The 24,803-nt window shown below is 43.6% G+C and overlaps 2 protein-coding genes across 6 annotated transcripts in view; both read right to left on the minus strand.

Moving 5' to 3' along the window:
- ACY3 (aminoacylase 3) overlaps positions 1 to 24,803 on the minus strand; it is a 189,597-nt gene that overhangs the window by 88,422 nt on the left and 76,372 nt on the right. The gene's annotated exons all lie outside the window — the stretch shown is intronic.
- The window catches only part of CHKA (choline kinase alpha), a 69,334-nt gene that overhangs the window by 1,320 nt on the left and 43,211 nt on the right, over positions 1 to 24,803 (minus strand). For all 5 annotated transcript variants that reach the window (XM_076001685.1, XM_076001688.1, XM_076001686.1 and 2 more), the window contains 8 exons: positions 21,792 to 21,905; positions 16,837 to 16,970; positions 16,344 to 16,448; positions 14,610 to 14,668; positions 12,404 to 12,491; positions 11,812 to 11,920; positions 7,042 to 7,148; positions 5,500 to 5,581 (listed from right to left, as the gene is read on the minus strand). In XM_076001685.1, coding sequence (XP_075857800.1) covers positions 5,500 to 5,581; positions 7,042 to 7,148; positions 11,812 to 11,920; positions 12,404 to 12,491; positions 14,610 to 14,668; positions 16,344 to 16,448; positions 16,837 to 16,970; positions 21,792 to 21,905 — 798 coding nt within the window. The remainder of the gene's footprint in view (positions 1 to 5,499; positions 5,582 to 7,041; positions 7,149 to 11,811; positions 11,921 to 12,403; positions 12,492 to 14,609; positions 14,669 to 16,343; positions 16,449 to 16,836; positions 16,971 to 21,791; positions 21,906 to 24,803) is intronic.

The following is a 24,803-nucleotide window of genomic DNA, read 5'->3' on the forward strand; positions in this document are numbered from 1 at the left end:
ACGGGGCGTGCAACAGGGCTGCTGTGAAGACAGTGTTTCCGAGCTCTCAGCACTGGCCCTGCACACCTTTCTTTCCAACAGACCTGGCTCAAGGTCCCTTGGCCAGCCCAGCCCTGCCAACCAGGAGGGACTGCTTGTCTGTGTGTCTGTGCTACGGCTCATCATCTGTTGAACTTGAATTCTGCAGGCACTGGCTGCCCCACACAATAAAGGTTCTGCTTTCAGAGCACAATGTCCCTGGGACGTGAGCAAGTACAGATTGAAAGGTGAAGAGGGTGCCGCCTATTTTCTGGGATCCCACAGCATGACTGTTAAAAAGAACCCGGAGGCAAAGGAGAAAACCTGGTTTGAGTCCTGCTTCTGTTCCTGTCATGCCAGTGAACTGTCTAGGTCGTGCCCACGTCTGGCCATCCATGTGGATGACACAATTTCTTAAAGACCCACTCCCAATCTAAAAGTGCAACTCTAAATGCCAGGAAGATTACAATATCATCAAAAAATTCACTTGAGCTGTAATTTCTACCCCACAAACACGAGCCCATTTTAAATGGACAGTGTGGGAGTTTTTTGTTTGTTTGTTTTGTATGTTTTTTTTGAGATAGTCTCACTTTGTTGCCCAGGCTAGAGTGGGTGCCGTGGCATCAGCCTAGCTCACAGCAACCTCAAACTCCTGGGCTCAAGTGATCCTCCTGCCTCAGCCTCCCGAGTAGCTGGGACTACAGGCGCCACCATGCCTGGCTTACTTTTTCTACATATATTAGTTGGCCAATTAATTTCTTTCTATTTAGAGATGGGGTCTCGCTCTTGCTCAGGCTGGCTTCGAACTCCTGACTTTGAGCAATCCACCTGCCTCAGCCTCCCAGAGTGCTAGGATTACAGGCGTGAGCCACCGCACCCGGCCAGTGTGGGAGTTTTCACGGGTGTGCCATCCCGGTCTGCGGCACCGCCACAAGCACGAGGAGGAAGCTTTCCAGCAGGGCTGAAAGTCCCACAGGCCTCCTGCAGTCAGCCCCACGCTCACTCCTGGCACCACAGGCAGCTACTGACCCAATTTCTGCCACTAGAAGTGGACTTCTCATTCCCACATGTCACATAAATGGAATCATACAACATGCCCCCTTTGTGTCAGGCTTCTGTCACTCAGCATGATGTTTCTGAGAGTCATCCACGCTTTGGTACCAGCAGCTCATTCCTGTTTACTGCAGAGTAGTTTCTGTCACACGGACCCATCGCGAATGTTATCCATTCGCCTGCTGATGGGGATCCCGGGGGTTTCTAGGATGGGGCCAGTAAAAATACAGCTGCTGTGAGCATTTGAGCACAAGCCTTGGTGTGGAAATATACCTTCATTCCTCTTGGAGTGTTACCCAGGAGAGGGGTTGCTGGGTTGACAGTAAGTGTATGTTCAATTTTATGAGACTGTCACACTGTTTTTCCGAGTGGTTATACCATTTTACGTTCCCCGGGCAAAGTACACACACTCCCGTCGCTCCGTATGATTGCCAACATTTGATGCTGTCCATTTATTCAAGTTTTAGCCATCACTGTGATTGTATAGAGTATCTCACTAAGGTTTTAATTTGCCTTTCTTTCCTTCTTTCTTCTTCTTCTTCTTCTTTTTTTTTTGAGAAAAGGTCTTGCTCTGTCACCCAGGCTGGAGTGCAGTGGTGTCATCATGGCTTACTATAATCTCATTCTTGGGCTCAAGTGATCTCAGCGTCCCAAGTAGCTGGGACTACAGGAACACACCACACCTGGTCCCTGCATTTCTTTTATGACTTACCATATGAAACACACAAAAAGATGCTTACTGGCCATGTTTTTATCTCCTGACCACTTATAAAGTGGGTTGTTTGGTTTCTTGCCAAGTTATGAGTTCTTTATATACTCTATATGCAAATCTTCTGTCAAATATAAACTTGCAGTATTTACTTCCAGTCTGTGGCTTTTTATCTTCTTAATGCTGTCATTCAAAGAGTTTTTCACTTTGCTGAAGTCTATTGATATTATTAAGATATGTGTTTACACATTGTCTGGTCTACGTTCCTGGGCGCCCAACTCCCACAGCCCTTGCTACAGTAAACAGGATCTGACCCTCCCTGCGCTCCTTTCACCTGCCCAAGGCAGGAGTCTAATCTGATTGTGGGTCACAAGACCCTCATTCCAGAGAGGGTCCTGCCCCACATCCTGGAGGAAGGAATGCTACACAGAGAGGCCAAGAAGAATCTCAAGAGACAGGCCTTGCTAGGTTTAGATCATACCTTTGTTTATTTTTTTTTATTTTAATTTTATTTTTTTGAGACAGAGTCTCACTCTGTTGCCCAGGATAGAATGCTGTGGTGTCAGCCTAGCTCACAGCAACCTCAAACTGCTGGCCTCCAGCAATCCTCCTGCCCCAGCCTCCTGAGTAGCTGGAACTACAGGCATGCGCCACCATGCCAGGCTAATTTTTTCTATATATTTTTAGTTGTTCAGCCAATTTCTTTCTATTTTTAGTAGAGACGGGGTCTTGCTCTTGTTCAGGCTGGTCTCAAACTCCTGAGCTCAAATGATCTTCCTGCCTCAGCCTCCCAGGGTGCTAGGATTACAGACGTGAGCCACCATGCCTGGCTTTTGCCAATGTTTTGATAAGGGTTTTTGTGTAATGTTCATGAAGGGCATTGATCCGTAATTTTCTTGAAATGTCTTTTTGTAGTATTTCAAGAGAGCCGGGAAATGGTCTCATCTCCTTTATTTTCTATAGGTTTGTGTAGGACTAGTAATATTTTTCCTTTTATTAAAAAAAATTTTTTTTTGATACAAGGTCTTGCTCTGTTTCCTTGGCTAGAGTACAGTGGTGTCATCAGAGCTCAGCCACCATGCCCAGCTAATCTTTAAATTTTCTGTAGAGATGGGGTCTTGCTGTTGCCTAGGCTGGTCTTAAACTCCCGACCTCAAGCAAACCTCCTGTCTCAGCCTCCCAGAGTGCTGGGGCTATAGGCGTGAGCCACTGCGCCTAACATTTCTTTCTTAAGTGTTTGATGATTTTCACCAGGAAAGCTATCTGGACCTGCAGTTTACTCTGTAAGAAGGATTTCTTAAAATTATGAATTCAATTTATTTAATAAATATATGACCATTTCATATATTAGTTTTGGTAATTTGTATTTTCCAAGGAATTCACACATCTCATGTAAGCTGTCAAATCTATTGGCATAAAGTTGTTCATAATATTCTTTTGTCCTTTTAACATCCATCTACAGGATCTGTAGTGATGTCCTCTTAGACACCTGCTTTGGTAACATGTGTCTTCTGATTTCTTATTGCTCAGAGTGGCCAGAAATTTATAAATTTTATTGATCTTTTGGCTTCATTGATTTTCTCTATTTTTGGGGATCCACTTTCTATTTTAATGATTTCTTCTCTTACAATTTTTATTTCAATCATTCTATTTAGGCTTAATTTGTTATTTTTCTAGCTTTTTTGTTTTTTTTAATTGAGACAGAGTCTCTATCACCTGGGCTAGAGTGCAGTGGTGTGATGACAGTTCACAGCAACCTCAAACTCCTTGGCTCAAGTGATCCTCCTGCCTCAGCCTCCCGAGAAGGTGGGAATACAGACGTGCACTACCATGCTCAGGTAATTTTTAAATTTTTTATAGAGACAGGGTCTTGCTGTTACCTAGGCTGGTCTCAAACTCGCGGTCTGAAGTAATCCTTCTGCCTTGGCCTCCCGAAGTGCTAAAATTACAGGTGTGAGCCACACCACACTCTGCCTTTTTCCTAGCTTTTTAGGGCAGAAGCTTAGATCACTGGTTTGAAAGCTTTCTTCTTATGCATCATAAACATTTAAGCTATAAAGCTGTAAGTTTCTAAATACTGCTTTACCTATGTTCTGAAAATCTGATATGTTGTGTTTTCATTATAATTCAGTCCAAAATATTTTCTAATTTTCAATTTCTTCTTTGACCCAAGGTTAGTTGGCTGGTTTATTATTATTTAGTTATTTTAGACAGGGTCTCTCTGCTTCCTAGGCTGGAGTATAGTGGCCCAATCATAACTCACTGTAACCTCAAAATCCTGGGCGCCAGTGATTTTTGTAGAGACAGGGTCTCACTATATTGCCCAGGCTGGTCTCCAACTCCTAGCCTCAAGTGATCCCCCTGCCTTGGCCTCCCAAAGTACTGGGATTACAGGCATCACCTGCCTGGCCGAATGAGTTTATTTAGAAGTACATTCATTACTTAATTTCCAAATAATCAGGGATTTTCTAGATATCTTTTTGTTGTTGATTTCCAATTAAATTCCACAGAGAACATATCCTGTATTATTTTAATACTCATCAAGATCTTTCTTATGGCCGAGTATGTGGTCTACCTTGATGACTGTTCCATGTTCATGTGGAAAGAATGCATATGCTGCAGCTGTGGGGGTTCAATAAATGTGCATCAGGCCAGGTTGGCTGGGAGTGTCCTTCGAGCCATCTGTCCTCCTTACTGCTTGTGTGTCTACTTGTTTATCCATCAAGAGGAGTGGTACAATCTCCGACTTTAATTGTAAATTTGCCTCTCTCTCCTTTCAGTTGTCAGTTTTTGTTTCATTTGTTTTGAAGCAAGACAAATGTATACACACTGAGGTTGCTTATGTCCTCTATTATTATAAACCATCCTTCTTTACCTCTGGTAATACCCCTTGTTATGAGTGTACTTTGTCTTCTGGTATCATTCAACCACGACTCCAAATCTGCTTTAAAAATCCAAATGTCCCCCTCTTTCTTTACCTAATAGTGTCTTTGCATTACCAGACCTCCTGCCTGTAAGTAGAAATCACCCTAGTGTAGACTGAGGAGGATGAAACGAACAGCCCCGCTGCCTGTCCCACAGAAATGGAGCTCACCAGACCACAGACGTTGTGTTGTCCCCCTACCCCCACCCCCAAGACACCAACACTCACTATGGAGCAATAAGGTTAAAAATAGTGTCTTTCGATGTCAAGGGAAGTTCTTAACATTAGAATAAAACGATAGCCTAGCTTGGTTACAAATGTGTCTGCAAAAGACAGAAGGTCTAATTCAGTAAGTACTGGCTTCTAACTCAAAGTTGGGCACCACAGGCTGAAGAATGATATGATAACCGATGAATAAAGGCCTTAACAGCGTGGGCAGGTACCAAACACAGTTCTTCACTTAGTGTCCCTATGTCACAAGGGACTGAGGCATCCCGGACCACGGGACCACCCAGCACTTTTCTGAAGCAGGAAAGCAGGGCCTGTCGTCCCTGGGAGTGTGGGCGATTCTCAAAGGCAAGCGCAGTGTCAGTGAGCGTGGCTTCTCCCACGCTTAGGAGTGTGGCTTCCTAGGATGAGCCACACTGTCTTGGTGCCAGCAGGTCACCATATTCGGGTACTTGGGGGGACAGGTAACCTTCTGTAAGGAACAGTCATTTGCTGCCAAGCATTCATATACACCATAGCATTTTCCCCTATAAGTAGGAATAGGGTAGGAAATATCCCTAAAACATACCATGTACCCAAATTCAATGGACGAAATCTTGGCCTGTACAATGGACCAAAGTCCCCAGAAGAAATGGGATGCAAGGGCAAACCTATAATTACAAAAGAAAGAAACACACATGAGATATATATAGTATTAGCTATAGGACCGATAAAGTAGCTTCCTGCTAGATGGACATTTTAACTCATTTTATCTCAAGTGGATGCAAACTTTGCCTTGGCAAATCCATGGAACTATATTCTACAGGGACCAAGAACAATGGAAATACCACTCCCTGCCCTGTCACACCTCTAGCCAGTGACAGGTGGACTTGCAAGTGTGAACACATCCAACTGCCTGGCCATGGCACACGCAACAACATTCACAAGATGGAGGTGGAGGCCTCGGTGGCCGTGCTGGTAGAGAAAGAACAGTCTTTCTACACATAGAGGAAGAAACACTCCTTGCTGCCGATGTGAGTGCAGCATCAGCAACCGAAAGGCGGGCCGTCCCCGGGAGGGGGCGAAGCTCTCACTCCCTGAGCAAGAGCCTCCTCGAATCCCACACTCAGCCCTTCCCCTCCTCTCACACACGAGTGAAACCGAGCGGATGGGAGCGTGAGCCTCGTCCCCATCTCTAGGCTGTACCAAGCCCCTTTGTCACTGAATCCACATCCTCCCTGAACAATACCTTGGGGGTTCACTCACAGGAACAGAAAGCTCTAATTCAGGAACACCTGCTTTCATACCCTCGCCAAACCCTACTTCCTGATTTCTCGTGTTCTCTGACCCACTAGACCCCTCGTGCTGCCCTTTCTGTTTGTGTTCTCTCCATCTCCCTTTTTCTATCCCGCTGATTCAGTAAACAGCGAGGGCAGGCTGGGGTGGCAGCGTGCTCAGAGGGGCTGTGAGCACTCTGAAGACCACAAAGAAATGGCTCGTGCCAAGTGGGCAGACAGAGGAGGTGGGCAAAAGTCACTTAAACAGCCACTTTAACAACTCCTGTGACAAATAAATAATGTCATAGGAGACCACAAAGAATAGGAATAGCCCAGGCTTCTTGACTAAAGAGATGAATAAACAGTGATCTAGACCTTTGTGAAATCTGGAAGTTTCAGGGCCCTGCTTTGAGAGCTGTTAAGAAAACAGTTAAAAAGCAAGACTTAAAACCAATATACATGAGTTTTAATCATTTTCTAGGAGAAACTTAAGAGTCGCGACACGTTAAATGGCGCCCACCACTCCACAAGCATCAGGGACGAGTCTGCAGGCCCTGCATGGTAGCAGCCTGTACAGCCGAGCCAGTGTCTGCCTTTCAGAACTCCACCAAGCACCCTCCCTTCTCACACGCGGGACCTCTTCTCCTTGCCCATGTGTACTGGAATCTCAAATATGTGAACAGTCTCAGCCATAATGGAGAAGTAGCAGATTCTATTTTTAACAAAGTAGGAGTCCCAGAGATGTATGATTATAAAGAGGCTCGTAAAATGCTTATAATTACAAGCAAGCATCCCCAATATACTCTATAAAGAGGTAAGCTATCTTTACAAATCAAAAAAAGAAAAAAAATTACCTATTGATTTCAAGTAACATTTCTTCTTTTATAATGGATTTTTCTTCACTACTGAGGTTTTCAAAGTCATTCTGGAATGCAGCCAAGTAACTGGAAATAAAATGGAGCTTAAAAAAAGTAAATTGTGTTAGGATCAATGATGGTTAAAAACAGATGACATCCCTAGCTGTCATGAAACATACACATCTACTGTGTCTCTTCGGATCATCTCAGCGAAAGCCTGGCAGAGCCCACCACTGCTGCTACGCCCAGATGCAGGGTTCCTGCAAGCTCACCTTCCCTAGAGGTACTCATCATTTAATGTTCTCCACCGGGGCCAGTTTCCGGCAGAAGTTCTACTGAGCGTGATGCTGTATGGCTCACAAGACAGTTCCAGGAAACTGCTAGTACTTCTTCAAAAAGTCATTTAGGCAGAATAGTTTTTTCTAATTGAATCCACATCTAAGTTTTTTCACTGTCTGATCTTAGAGCAGGGTACATCTGCATCAATTCCTTTCCCCAGACTGGCCGTTGTTCCATGCAGGGCTGCCACAGATATGCCAGGCATGAGGTATACTGATGTTTGTTGTAGATGTTCCCTCCCATACATAAATGGGAATGGGATTTGACAATGTGAAGGTACCTTCCAACTCTAAGATGCTATGATTATTTACACACTCATGTTAATAAACTGGCAAAGTTTAATTTTGGTTTGAGAAGAAATAATTTATTAATACCTAAGGTTCTACCAGGCTCCACTTTTACTCTCTCTATGAATTAATTGTAGACTCCTTCTTCTTGAACATTTTATACTACATCCAAAGGCAACAGAACACGGCACAGCACCACTCTCTTTCTTTTGTAAATAAGATAACAGCTGTTATTTTTCCTTATAATAGCACTGGTTGGAATGCTGACAGTTCTTCCCCTACCACCTTTCCCAATCTTTCTTCCATTTTCCTTCTCTAAAATTGGCTTTCTTACGCTATCCCGGTTCCACCACCAGGAATCGTCATTCAAGTTGAAGCACTGTCCTAGGCAAAGGGTCTTAGAAGGGGCCTGCCGCTCTGAAGTAAACCTGACATAGAAAGACGATCGCTACCACCTACTGAATTCTATGTAACAGGCACTATTCTGAACATTCGTTTTTTACGCATTAATTCATTTAATTCTCACAACAACAAAGTAATTTTTGCAGATGAGGAAATAAACATAGATATATTCAGTTGGTAATATAATTTGGCTATTTGTCCCTTCCATATCTCATGTCGAAATCTGATCCCTAGTGTGGGAGGCAGTGCTCGGGGGAAGGTGTTTGGGTCATGGGGATCTCTCATGGATGGCTTGGTGCCCTCTTCGTGGTAGTGAGGGAGTTCTCGCTCTATTAGTGCCTGTGAGAGCTGGTTGTTTAAGAGTCTGGCGCCTCCTCCTCCTCTCGCCATGTGACATGCTGGTTCCCCCTCGCCTTCCACCACAGGTAGTCACTTCCTGAGGCCCTCACCAGAAGCAGATGCTGGCACCATGCTTCTTGTACACCCTGCAGAACTGTGAGCCAAATACACCCTTTCCTTTATGAAATACCCAGCTTCAGGTAATCCTTTATAGCAATGCAAAACACACTAAGACTGTGTAGGTTACACAGCTGGCAGCTGCAGATCTGGACTGCAAATCCAAATCAAACTAGTTTTTAAAACCCATGTCTGCCGGGCGTGGTGGCTCACGCCTGTAATCCTAGCACTTTGGGAGGCCGAGGCGGGCGGATTGCTCAAGGTCAGGAGTTCGAAACCAGCCTGAGCGAGACCCCGTCTCTACCAAAAATAGAAATAAATTAATTGACCAACTAAAATATATATATACAAAAAATTAGCCGGGCATGGTGGCACATGCCTGTAGTCCCAGCTACTCGGGAGGCTGAGGCAGTAGGATCGCTGAGCCTCGGAGATTGAGGTTGCTGTGAGCCAGGCTGACGCCACGGCACTCACTCTAGCCTGGGCAACAAAGTGAGACTCTGTCTCAAAAAAAAAAAAAAAACCATGTCTGAACCACCACACTAAATGGGTTAATTTCTGGGAAATACTAAATGCCAAAATTTGCAAAGGAAAGAGACAGAACACAAATAGATCGATACTTTAATGAAAGGGTAACTATTGACCCTCCCCTAAAAAAAAGTTGTAGGCCCAGACTGTTTTACAGGCAAGGTCTACCAAACTTTCAAAGAACAGATATCCCTTGCTTTAATAAATTTATACCAAAAAATAAGGAAGGAGCAGACTGCTCAACCCATTTTTTTTTTTTTTTTTTTTTTTTGAGACAGAGTCTCACTTTGTTGCCCAGGCTAGAGTGAGTGCCGTGGCGTCAGCCTAGCTCACAGCAACCTCAAACTCCTGGGCTCGAGTGATCCTTCTGCCTCAGCCTCCCAGGTAGCTGGGACTACAGGCATGCGCCACCATGCCCGGCTAATTTTTTATATATATATCAGTTGGCCAATTAATTTCTTTCTATTTATAGTAGAGACGGGGTCTCGCTCTTGCTCAGGCTGGTTTTGAACTCCTGACCTTGAGCAATCCTCCCGCCTCGGCCTCCCAAGAGCTAGGATTACAGGCGTGAGCCACAGCGCCCGGCCTGCTCAACCCATTTTTATAAGATAGTATAACTGTTAAATCCCAAAGCAGGTATAAATAAATTTAAAAATAAATATTACAAATCCATTTCACATTATGAGCACAGATAAAAAACTCCTAAAATATTACCTAACTGGATCCCACAGAGTATTACAAAATATTATAAAATAATAAGTACAGAGTATTACAAAACAACACAGCTTATTCAAATGGAGTTTATCATGAAAAATTTAGGATGGTTTAAGATTTTTAATATTTCATTAATGGAACAAAGAAAGAAAAAACAGGAGATTACCTCAATAGATGCAAAAAGGTTATCTGATAAAGGTCAATATCCTATATATTATCTTTAAAACCTCTCAGAAAATAGGACTAGAGTGGAACTTTCTTAAATTTACATTGGTAGGCCAGTTATAGTGGCTCACACCTGTAATCCCAGCGCTTTGGGAGGCCAAGGTGGGGGAGGACCACTCAAGGCCAGGAGTCTGAGACCAGCCTGGGCAACACAGTGAGACACTGTCTCCATAAAAAGGAAAAAGAAAAGCAGCCAGGTGTGGCAGTGCATGCCTGGTAGTCCTGGCTATTTGGGAGGCTGAGGCAGGAGGATCGCTTGAGCCCAGGAGGAGTTGGAGGCTGCAGTGAGTTACGATCAGGCCACTGCACTTCAGCCTGGTGACAGAGTGAGACCCTGTCTCAAAAAATAAAAGTAAAAAATTTACATTGCTGTACAGTTTTAGCAGTTATAAAATTCTATCATTAAAATGACATCTGCCTTCTTATGAAAATCTCCCCCTTACTAGTTTAAGAATTCTGACCTCTAGCACTTTCTGGTATCTCTAAAAGTCTAACTGCTCTTCAGCAAGACAACAATTCAAACACACAGAGGATGCTATGTGTTTTCTCTTCCCCAAGCCCTACTCCCCCCGCTTCTTCCTTCTCATGCCATCCTGGGTACTCTGCTTTGGACATATTCAAGTTCATCACATCAGCCTATGACCAGAAGAAAGCCAACTCAGTTTCTGGCCCCACAGCAAGTCTACATTTGAATAGCTACCCATAGAGTGTGGGTCACTAATGAAGACTCTATCACAGTGCCTGGCTCAGAGCAGGTATTCAAGAAACACTTGCTGAGTGACTTACAGAAGTAGCTAAATGCATTCTTGTCCTCACCATCCTTGACCTCTGTGTGAGGTGCACGTGCACAACAGGGGTGTCACCAAGCAGATGAGCTAGTGCCCCACACATGCTCAGGGACGCAGGCTTGGCCCTGTTTAGCTTCAGCCTCACTTATTCTCAACTTATCCTCAACCCAAGGCTTTGGTGGTGGATTGAAGAATGGAAAAGAGGGGGTTCTGGGAAGAAATTCCCAGGAGAAATGATTCTCCTCACACTCACTGGCCTGCCCTAATTCAGGACAGGAAAGGGAGCTATTAACACCAAAGGCATTCCTCTAGCTACTAAACCATAGTGCCCAAAAGATGGCTTCTCTGCACAGCATGGAATGAACAGAGGCAGGTCAGTGATCCCCAAAAAGAAGGCAGAAAGCAGAACTGAGGCTGGGCTTTTTGAAAACACTAGAAGGTATTACAAAGGAGGCTGTGTTCTTCTCTGACTGAATACAAGTACCTCTAGCACAGATTTTTAAAAAGCTGCACTCAAAGGTCAAGTTTGCATTTACATTTAATAGAAAAAAATATCTTTTTTTTTTGAGACAGAGTCTCACTCTGTTGCCCGGGCTAGAGTGCTGTGGCATCAGCCTAGCTCACAGCAACCTCAAACTCCTGGGCTTAAGCAATCCTCTTGCCTCAGCCTCCCAAGTAGCTTGGACTATAGGCATGTGCCCTCATGTCCAGCTAATTTTTTCTATATATTTTTAGTTGGCCAATTAATTTCTTTCTATTTTTAGTAGAGACGGGGTCTTGCTCTTTTTCAGGCTGGTCTCTTGAGCTCAAACGATCTGCCCGCCTCAGCCTCCCAGAGTGCTAGGATTACAGGCATGAACCAACCCCTGCCTGGCCCAAAAATGACATTTTTTAACATAAGCAAAAAGAGTTTGCCTAACCATTCCACAATTTTAAAAAGGCATCTTTGAAAATGAAGATGTAATTCTAACTACATAAAACTGACTTATGTAATTTACCTATCAAGTATATAAAAATTAATCTCCTACCTGCTGTTTCCTGGTGGGATACTTCCGCATGCTTGCTCTGAAAAAAGGGTACTTCTCACAGTTATAATCATACATCCATTCACAGAAATGATTCCCAATGTCGAATCCCCTGAAATAAGATAAGACCGTGCACAGAATGAAGCAGACTTAGTCTGGAGGTTTCCTGTCTACAGAAGGAAAAGAGGCTGAGTCACAAGCATAGCGGACAGGAGTGTGACTGCTTTAATGACAGAAAGCACCAATCTGGTGATTATCAGAATCGCACTGACTGAAGTTATGAAGGTGCCACCTGAACCACTACTCAAGAACACCCAGTCCTTATGAGAGGAAAATGATCTCTGAAGCCAAAAGCAAATGCCAAATCCTGGAATTTAATCACATCACCGCTCCTCCCCAGCAGTGGGCTAAGAGAGGGGAGGGCAGCGCTGCTGCTTCACCCACAGCCACCGGGCAAAGAGCCTCAGCTTCCAGGTAAAGCAGCTTTCGACTTAAAATGGAGTTTTGACTTAGTCTCTCCTATAATTGTGTTCCATAAAGATAACACAATAATAAAACAACAGTGAAATGAAAATATCTGACTATAACGAAATACCTGTAATTGTAACTGCTGTATTCGAAGTCGATGAGCATCAGTTTCTGTTTTTCAGAATTCTCTCGGCCTTCCAGCAATAAGATATTACCTGCAAAAAGGTTGGATAACATACACGGCTTATGTTTTACAATAGACAGCTCATGTCTTTGGACAGCAGGGCCGAGAGGGGGGCTCTACCCTTACAGGGAACCCTAACTGACCTGGCTTTTGATCCCTCAGACAGAATGCAGGATCAGTGCGGCCACATGAGGCCTGGCCCTGGGCAGGGAGACTCCAGATCTACCTGAACACAAGAACATCTGTTCACGGCCCTGGTCCTTCTCGCTCACTGTCTGGGACAATGCTTCCCAAATGTCTCGCAGGGTGCCACGCTGGAGCTTGGGTTGGCCCAGACACCAGCTCCGCCACCCCAGCAGCCCTGGGACTTGGTCCGTTGCCTGCAGGCAGGCTGGCTGCAGCACACCTGCTGGGAAGCTCTGTCAGGGGGTCCTCCCCAGTGAGGATGCCAATGGTGAGGTCAGCTGCCACAGAGCCCCCTGCTTTGTCCTCGCCTGGTTTTCCTTCCCAAGGAGACCACAAGCAGCATCCTATGACGCTATTTTCTTTAGAGCTGAATTCTGGGCCAGACTGGGTTGGCCGATAGCCTGGCTCTTCCAGCACGTGTTCCTGAGAGCCCCACACTCTGCACAGCACCCAGCACCTCAGCCATTGTGGGGCTGGCACCTGTGAGGCAGCCTTTGCTGTTTTTTTGGCCACTATCCCAGGGTTTTTAAGAGGTACACTTTCTAGGCTTTTTGACATACTTGTTCTGTTTCAAGTAGCAATTAAAAGGAGAGATGGAGGCAAAAGCCCAAAGTAGCAGAACTAAATAAATGTACAACTCCTATCTCTATCCTTTTGACACTTTGCCATCATTGAGGCAGCTGACCTCTCCCAGCCCTCTCTCTCGTGATGTCTCTGCCATTTACTATCTCCCTACCCAACAAAGGCGTGGACAACACACATAGCTGCAACTGAAATTCCTACACCCTGCTGGACTTGAGATAGCCAGCAATGATCAGTTAATTATTATTAAAGAAAAGGTATTTTGCCTCAAACTAATGGCTTGATGATGACAAGTCTTCATGAGGGACTGTTCTTGTAATTAAAAACAAACTGATCCTGTAATCCTAGCACTCTGGGAGGCTGAGGTGGGCGGATCACTCAAGGTCGAGACCTTGACCTCAGGAGTTCGAGACCAGCCTAAGCAAGAGCGAGACCCCGTCTCTACTAAAAATAGAAAGAAATTAATTGCCCAACTAAAAATATATAGAAAAAATTAGCCGGGCATGGTGGTACATGTCTGTAGTCCCAGCTACTCGGAAGGCTGAAGCAGAAGGATCGCTTGAGCCCAGGAGTCTGAGGTTGCTGTGAGTTAGGCTGATACCACAGCACTCTAGCCCAGGCAACAGAGTAAGACTCTGTCTAAAAAAAAAAAAAGAAATAAAGCAAGCAAGGAGGTGGCTTTAATAAAGCTCACTGTGCTGCATGGTGCAGAAGGGCATGTGGGGGGGGGGGGGATCTTGTTCCTTTACTGCTTTTTAGATTAACCAGAAAAAGCTAAACAATGAAAAGATAACATGGGACTTAGAAAGTTTAAGTCCTTTATCCCCAAGTTTAGTGAATATTCTTTTCAGATTTTTTTTTCCTTCAGTGACAGGGTCTATCCTGTCACCCAGGCTGGAGTACAATGGCACTATCTGCAGCCTCCAACTCCTGGACTCAAGTGATCCTCCCGCCTTGGCCTCCTGAGGCTACAACTACAGGCACAAGCCACCACACTTGGCCCAGATCATTTCTATGTACTTTTTTTAAAAAAAAACACAATGATACTCTACATGTTTTCCTAAAACTTGCTTTTTTCTCTTCAATATATTTAGAGATTTTCCTATTGATATATTAGAACTATCATTCTTTTTAATACAGCATGTCCCAAAAGTCACCATACATAGGGAAAATGAGAAATTGTAGTTAAATGTACCTTTATTTACAAAATATTCATTACAAAACTTTTCCTTTTTATTTATATGACACTTCATTGGCTACATCATAATTTAATATATCTAATACTCTCTTGATGGGCATCTGGCGTTTATCATACACACTGGAGGTAATCTTCTAAGTATACACATGAACCCCATCTTTAGCATAACGTAGCAATTCTTACCTTCTTGACAGTCATTGTGACAAAATACAACTGGAGATGGAGTAGATTCTAGCAGTGATCTGAAAAAGGAAGGTTTCACTGTTACCTATCAAGCTTTCAGTAAGATGCGAGCAGTCTGCTCTCTCAGCATGCTCAGCACAGCATTAGTGCTCCAAAGCAACACAGGGTCCCTGTGTGATATCTGTCATGTGAATTCTGAAAATTGTGTCATTATGAAGCTCCACTGCACATGCCAGCAGCAATCCCCACAGGCTCCTCAGCACTCCAGCACCTTCCCACTGCCAGGCCTCTGCACATGCGGTTCCTCTCTGAGCACGCCAATCCTCGGCAGCTGGGCCTCACTCTGCTGGCCCTGGCTTGTACCGTCCCTCCCCTGACCAGTGACCCAAAGCAGATCCCTCTGTATTGGGCTACTCTGGTCTGTGTCTCCATCATAGCATTTATTATAATTTGGCATTATTGTATTTGTTTACTAGTTTTCTGTCTTCCTAATAAAATAAAAGCTCCTTAAATATTAAAAACAATTGATCTCATGGCAACAGAGAGTACAATGATGGTTACCAGAGGCTGGGAAGGAGAGCAGGGAGAGTGGGGGATAGAGTGGGGATGGTTAATGGGTACAAAAATATAGTTAGTTAGAATGAATAATATTTGATAGCACGACAAAGTGACTATAATCAACAATAAGTTGGGGTATACTTTAAAATAAGTAAGACTGGAATTGGAATGTTCCTAACACAAAGAAATGTTAATTGCCTAAGATGACAGATAATTCAATTACCCTGATTTGATTAACTCACATTGTATGCCTGTATAAATATATCACATGTATCCTATAAAGATATTCATAATGCCCAGCACAGGAGATACTCGAATATTTCAGTAATTAAAGGCGTAAATTGGCCGGGCGCTGTGGCTCACGCCTGTAATCCTAGCTCTTGGGAGGCCGAGGCGGGCGGATTGCTCAAGGTCAGGAGTTCAAAAACAGCCTGAGCAAGAGCGAGACCCCGTCTCTACTATAAATAGAAAGAAATTAATTGGCCAACTGATATATATATAAAAAAAATTAGCCGGGCACTGTGGCGCATGCCTGTAGTCCCAGCTACTCGGGAGGCTGAGGCAGCAGGATCACTCGAGCCCAGGAGTCTGAGGTTGCTGTGAGCTAGGCTGACCCCACGGCACTCACTCTAGCCTGGGCAACAAAGCGAGACTCTGTCTCAAAAAAAAAAAATAAAATAAAATAAAAAATAAATAAAAAAAAATAAAGGCGTAAATACTTGTCAGGGTAGGTATGCAAGTAGCCTGCACCCAGTGTCACCCTGAGGACACCACAGTGGCCTCGACTCAGAGATCAGGATCAAGATTCTTCCTCTGCTCCCTCCAAAGCTGTGGCTGAACTCTTTCCCTCACCCCTCTTACACTCCCTAGCCTGCTCCCACTACCCCTCCCCTAAAACCTACTGCCCTAGTCACCAAACCATTCTCTGACATCTTCCTTTCTCCACAAAACCTTCACTTACTAACTAGAGGCGAAGTGACAGCATTCACAGAAAACTCTAATTCCAAATGACAAAACTCATCTGTTCAAATTCATTCTGCAAAACCAACACAAAATACCAAACATAAGGCAAGCTTAATCAATGTTTACTGGCAACAAACAGCTTTAGTGACTAGGAATATTTAAATTTCTGGACAGATGTACTTACTAAGTCAGGAAACAGAAGCAAATACTCACCTCAGGTTTTCCAGTTCCAAAGGCAGATTGTAACTAAGGAATTTGTGGAGCTGTTTAATTTTGGATTCTCCAGTAAATTTAATTCTCAGCACTTGATTTAGATATCTGTTAATGAGAGAAAGAGAACAAAGAATCACCACTCAACTCACCACGCCCTGGCTCTTGGGGCTCTGCCTGGGTTAAACATTCAAGTTCAACACCAGCACAGCCACAGTAGAAGTGGAAACCCCTCTGACCACCATAACCAAGAAGAGCGGGCTTGGAGAGTCGCGGCATTCCAGGAAGCCGATTTTTGGCCTATCAACCTGTATAGTAGCATTTTTGTAAACAAGTCTTCCTTGGCTCAGGAATTGACTTTTACATACAAAAAAGACTTACACATGAGACAAACAGGAAGACCTCTGACTATCGTAGCAAACAAACTCTCACTGCTGGCACTTCCAGGAGCCACTAATGTAAAACTAAGCTAGGACCAAGTGATTTGACCACTTACTTTTCCATTGTGCCAAAAAGCCATTTTGGTTCCTTATTGAATGGCATTTTCATACCATGAAATGTGGCCATTTTCTCAGCTATTTCTGCAGAAATATCTGGCAAACTTAATTCTTCAGTATCTAATCGCCGGCTCTGAAATAAAAAAGAGAATTAAAAACTGACATTTACCCAGGTGACCTAAAAAGTGTAAGATTACACAACTTTAAGAACCAGAAGCTAGTTTTTATAGTGCATTTAAATCTCACCCAATGCACAAAATTCCCTTAAGAATGAACACTGTTGTTCCCACAGATGGTGACCCAGCAATTGCTATGGCACTTCTACAGCGGGGAGCAGGCTACCCCCAAAGGTCTATTTCATTTTGAACCCTTTTTGTCAGAAAGTTCTTCCTTACATCTTACTGAATTTTTAATTTGCTTTCCTAAGATTCTAGGAAAGCATACTTTCCTGTGATTCTGCCCTCAAAACCCACACAGAATAAGTCTATTCATTCTCAGCTAACACTAAAAGTCCATGGCTCCAGCAGTTTACCACAAGACCCAGCTCCTAGCTCTTCCACAGGCTGGAACGTTCTACTCTCATGTGTTGTGGGGAAGGGGCGGTGCCCAGAACATGCTCTAACCAGGAGACGTGCCATGAGTTCGGGAGGAACCCCCTCCAGCTGCTCCCAGTGGTGGTGTCAGCCCCTGGCCTGGCACAGAACGGGTGTCTGAGGGCAAAGCTGAACAAAAAAACAGAATCAAGGAGGACTTTCTCTGAGCCTCTGGGGCCTGCACTTGCCCTCACGCAGCCTGGAGTTTTACGGGATGCCCATGGGAGCTTCTGATTGCCTGAGACCTCTATAGCTTCTTCACATGAACCTGAAGAGGTATTTCTCTGAAAATGCAAAGCAGTACAACACAGGGGTTAAGAATGGATGCTCCCAAGTTAGAAAAACCCCAGATCAAATTCTGGCTTTAATACTCATTTCAAAGCTACTTGACCACAGGCAAGTTACATCAGACCTCTGTGCCTCATTTTCCCGATTCTATAAAATGAGAAGTATGATATTAAGTCTCTTGCAGAGCTGCTACAGGTCACAATGCATGTGAGACCCAGAGTAAGTCTCAAGAGAGGGCAAATGTCTTAGAATCAGAACTAAAAGCTCTTCCATCTTCTACTCAACTCTGGAATCGTCTCCAACATTCTCAACAAATTATCAGGGAGTCTAGGACACATAGGACTCCTTAAGGCAGCTCACTCAATTTTCAAAAATGCCAGTAATCTGTTTGGTAACATGGAAAACTTAAAGCTAACGTACTCAAAGACAAACAAACCTCAATAGTCCAAGTTCTTCCCCCAGCACAGAAAAAGAGAAACAGAAACCATCTACCATTCTTAGGTGTCGCTACTCTCACATATCCTTTGAAAGGCTACAGAAATCAGACGAGATGGAATTCATCTCATCCTGTCCAGTGCTAAAGTGTAAACCTAGCTCATGCCTGTAATCCCACTGACTCGAGATGCTGAGGTGGGAGGTGTGCTTGGGGCCAGGAGTTTGAGACCACCCTGGGCAACATATTGAGACCCTATCTCTAAAAAAACTTTAAAAATTAGCCAGGTGTGGTAGTGCATGCCTGTAGTCCCAGGTACTCGAGAAGCTGAGGCAGGAGGATCACTTGAGCCCAGGAGTTCAAGGCTGCAGTGAGCTATGATGGCGACGCTGCACTCTAGCCCGGCAACAGAGGGAGACTCATCTCTTAAAAAAAAAAAAAAAAAAAGTAAACCTAGAAATAACATGTAGTATTAGCTTGAATCAAATGAAATTGGCATTTTTGTGGGTCAAAAACAGTTGAATATTGGCAATATCATATGGTTCAAACCTAGTATTTAATAGAACTTTTAAAAAATCTTCACGATATAGTAAACAATATAAATACATACAAAAGAGTATATATAGAACTAAAAAACTAGAACAAAATCAATTCCACAGATGCTACAACCCATGTGTCCTGATCGCTGCCCCTTCTGTCCCCAAGACATTACCGTTATTCTGAATTGTGTTAATTTCCTTACCATTTCTAAAAAGAGAACTTTTACCACACATGCACTTATTCATAAACAATTTTTAAATTTGCTTTTATCAGGCTTTATAAAAGTGGTATGATACTATTTATAGTCTCTTACAATTGTGTTTTATCACTCAATATTATACTTCTCAGATTCATCCATATTGCTACTCATAACCATATGAAGTTTTATATTTACAAAATTCTTTCAAATATTACTAATCATGATGGGCATGTTGTTTTAGGCTAATAGGATGGATGACGTTCTGCAGCCTGGCTTTATGAAATGCTGGGGACATCTGTCTACATCAGCAAACACACTTTGCTACTGTCTGGCACGACCACCCGTGGCATGTGTACCAAACTTCCCCTTGAGGTTGGAAGATACTTTATTATTCATTTAATTCTCATACCTGATAGATGTTACTACCTTTACTGGGGAAATTATAAATAAAAACACAGCCAGGAATCAGGGAAAAGGTAAAAGCTGGCCTGGTGAAGGCACTGTCCATTCACCTAAATACACCCCTCAGGCTTGGCAGCCAGCACCAATGGACAATGCCATGTGTCAACTCAAAGAAGATACCCCTTCTGGGGAGGCAGATCACAAAAAGGCCCCCTCTTTCTGGGCTGTGGAATCAGACAAAGGAGTCCCTTCCTCCAGCCCCCAGCTAGATGCAGCAGAGCAACCCTTAGCAGCCAGGGGCCCTTGGGCTAGGCCCCGTCTACACGCTGTGGAGTTGCAAGACACCCCGTGCAGCAGGGCAGGAGAAGACAGAAGCTTACACTCAGTTAAGATGTGGAATCTTTTTTTTTTTTTGAGACAGAGTCTCACTCTGTTGCCCGAGCTAGAGTGCCGTGGCGTCAGCCTAGCTCACAGCAACCTCAGATTCCTGGGCTCAAGAAATCCTCCTGCCTCAGCCTCCCGAGTAGCTGGGACTACAGGCATGCGCCACCATGCCCGGCTAATTTTTTCTATATATATTTTTAGCTGTCCAATTAACTTCTTTCTATTTTTGGTAGAGACGGGGTCTCACTCTTGCTCAGGCTGGTCTCAAACTCCTGAGCTCAAATGATCCACCCACCTCGGCCTCCCAGAGTGCTAGGATTACAGGCGTGAGCCACTGCGCCTGGCCAAGATGTGGACTCTTTTATCAAATCTCCAAAACTAGCTAGGAAGAGGAATGTAGACCAATAAGGATCAGCAAGGCCAACAAAACATGACAGTTCCAAGGTCCCATGGTCACCCTTTCACAGTCACAGTTGACAAGGTTCTAGCTGTGTGAAGCATCACGCAGAGCATGGTGTGTGTGTACAGGTAGGAGCCAGAGCTATTTTAGATGTACACGTATGTCCCTAAGACGTGGCACACTGATAAATGTTTTGGCAGCATTAAAAATGCCTCTGGACAAGGTAGCACAATCCTGGCTGCCTCGAAATTCTAAGAGGAATTTGACCAGCAAATGGGGACAAGGAAGATGGGGCAGATGGGAGACTCTGAACAGTGGGAGAGCATGAACCACCCAGGGATGGACTGGGAGACGAGAAAAAAGAACAGCAATGGCCCCATGGGGCCATGGGCAGCAATGTGGCAAGATGTGGTCAGGGCCAAGGTGTTCTAGCAGCGAGTTCTATAAAGAAGGGTCCTAGAAGTTGAGAGGAACAAGGTGTAAAGGGGAAAGGTTCAGGGTAAAGCAGTGTTGGGAAAATATGATTGAGGAATTAATGAAATGTGGCTCATAAGATCATTATTTTATTATATAACCCAATATTACTATATTAAAGACAGAAACAAGAGTTTGCAAGGTTTTGCTCTAAAAGAATGTGTGGACTCAATGGCTCACTTATTAGAGGCTGCTATCATAGGAGAGTTCTCTAATCTCCAGTAGGGATGTTTTCCAGGAAAGCTTGCCGGTATCTCAAAATCTATGAGCTTCCCTGTGTCTTGAAAGACAAGACAAGGCAAATATGGCCCACAGGATGAGAGCCGGAGACAATGAGCACACTTTGCCCAGAGAAGTGCCCCGGTGGTTATAAACAATCTGTTTATTAGAGACGGGCTTCCTGTTCTCTCCTGTCTGTCTACCTTTAAGTCCACCCTAACTAATCAAAAAAATATAGAGTAACTATACCTCTTTTGTTTTACTTTTGTTAATTGATGACTACCTCTTAGAATTTAGAAGTTAGCCCCTGAAAGACTTTGTACATGTTTGTTCACCTAGATAGATTAAAAGCACCCTTAGGACTTTTGACCCTAACCTACTACCTGTATCCCCTAGCAACTGCATTCCCTGATATGCAAATATGTTACCCTGACAACTGGTAATTGATGTCTGTGATTATAAAAACCTGTATGAATCTAACCATACTGCTAGCATTTACAGAGGTATGCCAGTCTCCTAGGTACTCACCGCTGTGTTATATCTGATCTTTATATATATATATATATATATATATATATATATATATATATATATATATATATATATAAAACTATAAACTATACCTTAGTCGCTGTGTATTCTTTTATTTCTCTCTGTTGCCTATTCATTTCCTCATCCTCTGTGGCGACCCCTATCTTAGAGACTTGGTTCCGTGGAAAAAAAGTAGCTAATTTCCTCGCAGTCCTGCCTCAACTACTCTCACCCCACAAGGCAGCCTGAGGGACGATGGAATAGTAAATTTGATTTATATTGTAAATTCGGATGAATATGTCTTAGGAAAGAAAGAGTTTATAATATATGTTCAAAAGAAATTTTGCTTTTCTTGATTTCTGATACAGTCTAATGACATAGATCAGATTTAATAATCAAACCTCAGCATTTCAGGTTCTTATATCAATGACACAAAGAGCCACCTTCTGTCTGTGGCACATGTCAACTGCACATTTATGAACAACTCTTACCGGGATGAACTGCTCCAGTCGGCCTTGGGGAAAGATGCCATAGAGTTTGGGCCCAAGTGACCTCTCTGCAAGAATGGCAAACATAACGCTCTCCAGAACCATGGCCTCAGCCCCCTACAACAGATGGCGACAAAGAGGTGTTTAATGAGTGTTTGCTGTGTGCCAGGCATCAGAAGTGCTTTCATAGGAACAGTTCAATCATCACACTATTCTTTGATGTGGGTATTGTCATTATCATCATCCCCATTTAAAACAGAAGACAGAGAGGTTCCATAGTCACAGATCATGTGATTTTCAGGATCCATGCTTGTAAGCATTACACTATATCGATGAGATTTAAAATTCAAATACAATTTAGGTCACCAGGACAATGGGAGTGAACAATAAAGCACGTTTACTGCTTCTGTTGATTTTACAACGTATACATGAGTTTCACCTGTGGATCTTATCAAAAGCCACATAATACCATCCTTTCTGGTGAGAGCTGATTTGCTTTTGGTCAAGAGTGTCTGGTGAAAAGCAAAGCGTGCACAGGGCCCCTGCCTACTAACTTGCTCTATGGATCCAATAAGCTGGAGAATTACTGATGTAGGTCCAGGATCTATGGCTTTTTGGTCCAAAGAGTACCCTATCGTGGAGCATTCCAGGTTTCTATTTTCGGCTTACACACCCAACCTTTTCCTCTGTAGTTTAATGTCTGTCTTGCCAAAATCTCTGTAATGCTCATATGTTGGATCTTCTGTCCTAATAACTAACGTGGGATCTATAATCATTCTGCCTTCAAAATCTATCCTTTGGTCTCAATCCAAATTCATGCCTTTCCCCTTAAACAGCAAATTACAGCTTAAGAGTGTACATCTGCTGGGGTAGTAGAGTGGAAAGGAGCCATGCTCAACTAGAGGCGCACGTGAATCTCTTAGCTTGTACAAATGGAGACTCCTAGGTCCTAAGCCTGAGCATCTAAGTGGATGTATCTAAGGACAGGTGCCCACAGGTGTGTAAAAGTTTTCAGAGGATTGTAATTCACCCCTGTGAGGAAACATGCTGTGGGGAACAGGACCACAGAGAAACATTGTTTAAAACACACTCACCTTACAAAAAAAGAACTAAGAAACAAAGAGGACAACCCATAGGCTTACAACCATAATATTAGAGTTAGTAAGAAAAAAAAAAGCTACTTCCAAAAGATATAAACCACATTAAAGTAAAAAATCAGTTGGTCACTTTTACATTTTGTGGGGGCAAACGGATTTGTTGGTAATCCCCTACAATTATGGTCCAACCCCCATCTTATATAATCCCCACAATTATGGTCTAACCATTATCTTGTGAAGCTTAATGTTTCCTAATTTGAGGTTTTGTGTGACAATACAGATATAGCATTAATCTACCAAGTTAATGGATTTTTATTTTTATCTATTTGTTTAGAGACAGGGTCTCAATCTGTTACCCAGGCTGGAGTGCAGTGGCCTGATCATAGCTCGCTGCAGCCTGGAACTCCTGGGCTCAAGTGATTTTCCTGCCTCCTGAGTAGCTGGGAACACAAGGGTGCCTCACCATGCCTGGTTAATTTCTTAATTTCTTGTAGAGACGGGGTCTCACTATGTTGCCCAGGCTGTAGTTAATTGATTTTAGAGCAGGATACTCAGAAAGTTTAATTTCTTAAACCCTTAGAGATTGACAACAAATACCTAATATCTCTATTTAGGTGGAAAAGGTTTTCAACCACTTATTTAATCTTTACAGTAAACTGATCCAGGAGGTACAGTCACTGCTGGCCTCATTTTACCTAAAAGCCCAGTATGAGAGAAACTCTCCAGGAGTGTACCCCAAGGTCTGCAAAGCACCCACAAAATCACTACCTGGATATACGCTCCACTGCTACGCAGGGAAGAGCGTGCCCTGGAGCTGTGGCGTCTCCCACACTGTGCACAGTGCAAAGCAAAGAGGTGGGTAGTGTGGGAGAAGAGGGTGCTCGACTCAGCTCCTAGGCCAGGTAATCTGCCATTTGTGGCTCTTCACAGCCCTTTGCCATCTGTAGAATTTCCCACAGAATTCTAACTCACTTCTCATAGAGCAGAGGATGAAGACACCCAAAATGTCTAGGTATCCAGAATTTTGTCAGAATTAAAATTTATTCTTCAACTTTCCAACTTCCAGCATTATAGAATGACTAAGCTGAAGAGCATCAAGGTTGGCACTGTATAAAACACATATATACTGGGTGCCACAGCTCATGCCAGTAATCCCAACACTCTGGGAAGACATGGTGGGAGGTTGGGAAGACATGGTGGGAGGGTCACTTGAAGCCAAGAGTTTGAGACCAGCCTGGGCAACACGGTGAGACACCATCCCCACAAAATTGTTTTAAGAAAATAGCCCAGTGTGGTGGTATGCACCTGTGGTCCCAGTTACTCAGGAGGCTGAGGGACGAAGATTACTTGAGCCCAGGAGTTTGAGGCTGCAGTGAGCTGTGATCACCACACTCTAGCCTGGGGGACAGAATAAGACCCCCCCCCAAAAACAATAACAACAAAAAAAGACATATATGTGTTCAATGCTAAATATCCCTTTAAGTTTAAAATCTCAATTTTTTACCCCCTTTTGAGACAGGGTCTTGAACTGTTGCCTGGGCTGGAGTGCAGTGACATAATAATAGCACACTTGTAACCATAAACCCCTGGGCTCAAGCGATCTCCCCACCCCAGCCTCTTGAGTAGCTGGAACTACAAGTACATGCCACCATGCCCAGATGGTTTTTATTTGTTACAGAGACAAGGTCTCATTACGTTGCCCAGACAGATCATGAACTTCAACTTTTATATGTAGATTTAAACCCTACTTTATTACTTCAAGAAGTTCAGCATTTTGTACACCATGTCCACTTGGAACAAAGGATTCTTGGAGCTGACTTCTATTTACTTCTGGCACTGGTACTTGGATTGAATACACTAGCCAGAGCTGAGTCAACCCATTCCCAGAAGTGGTGCAGAGAAGATGGAAGGAGCCTTA

Source organism: Microcebus murinus, chromosome 4 (assembly GCF_040939455.1).
Source record: "Microcebus murinus isolate Inina chromosome 4, M.murinus_Inina_mat1.0, whole genome shotgun sequence".
Lineage (NCBI taxonomy): Eukaryota > Metazoa > Chordata > Mammalia > Primates > Cheirogaleidae > Microcebus > Microcebus murinus.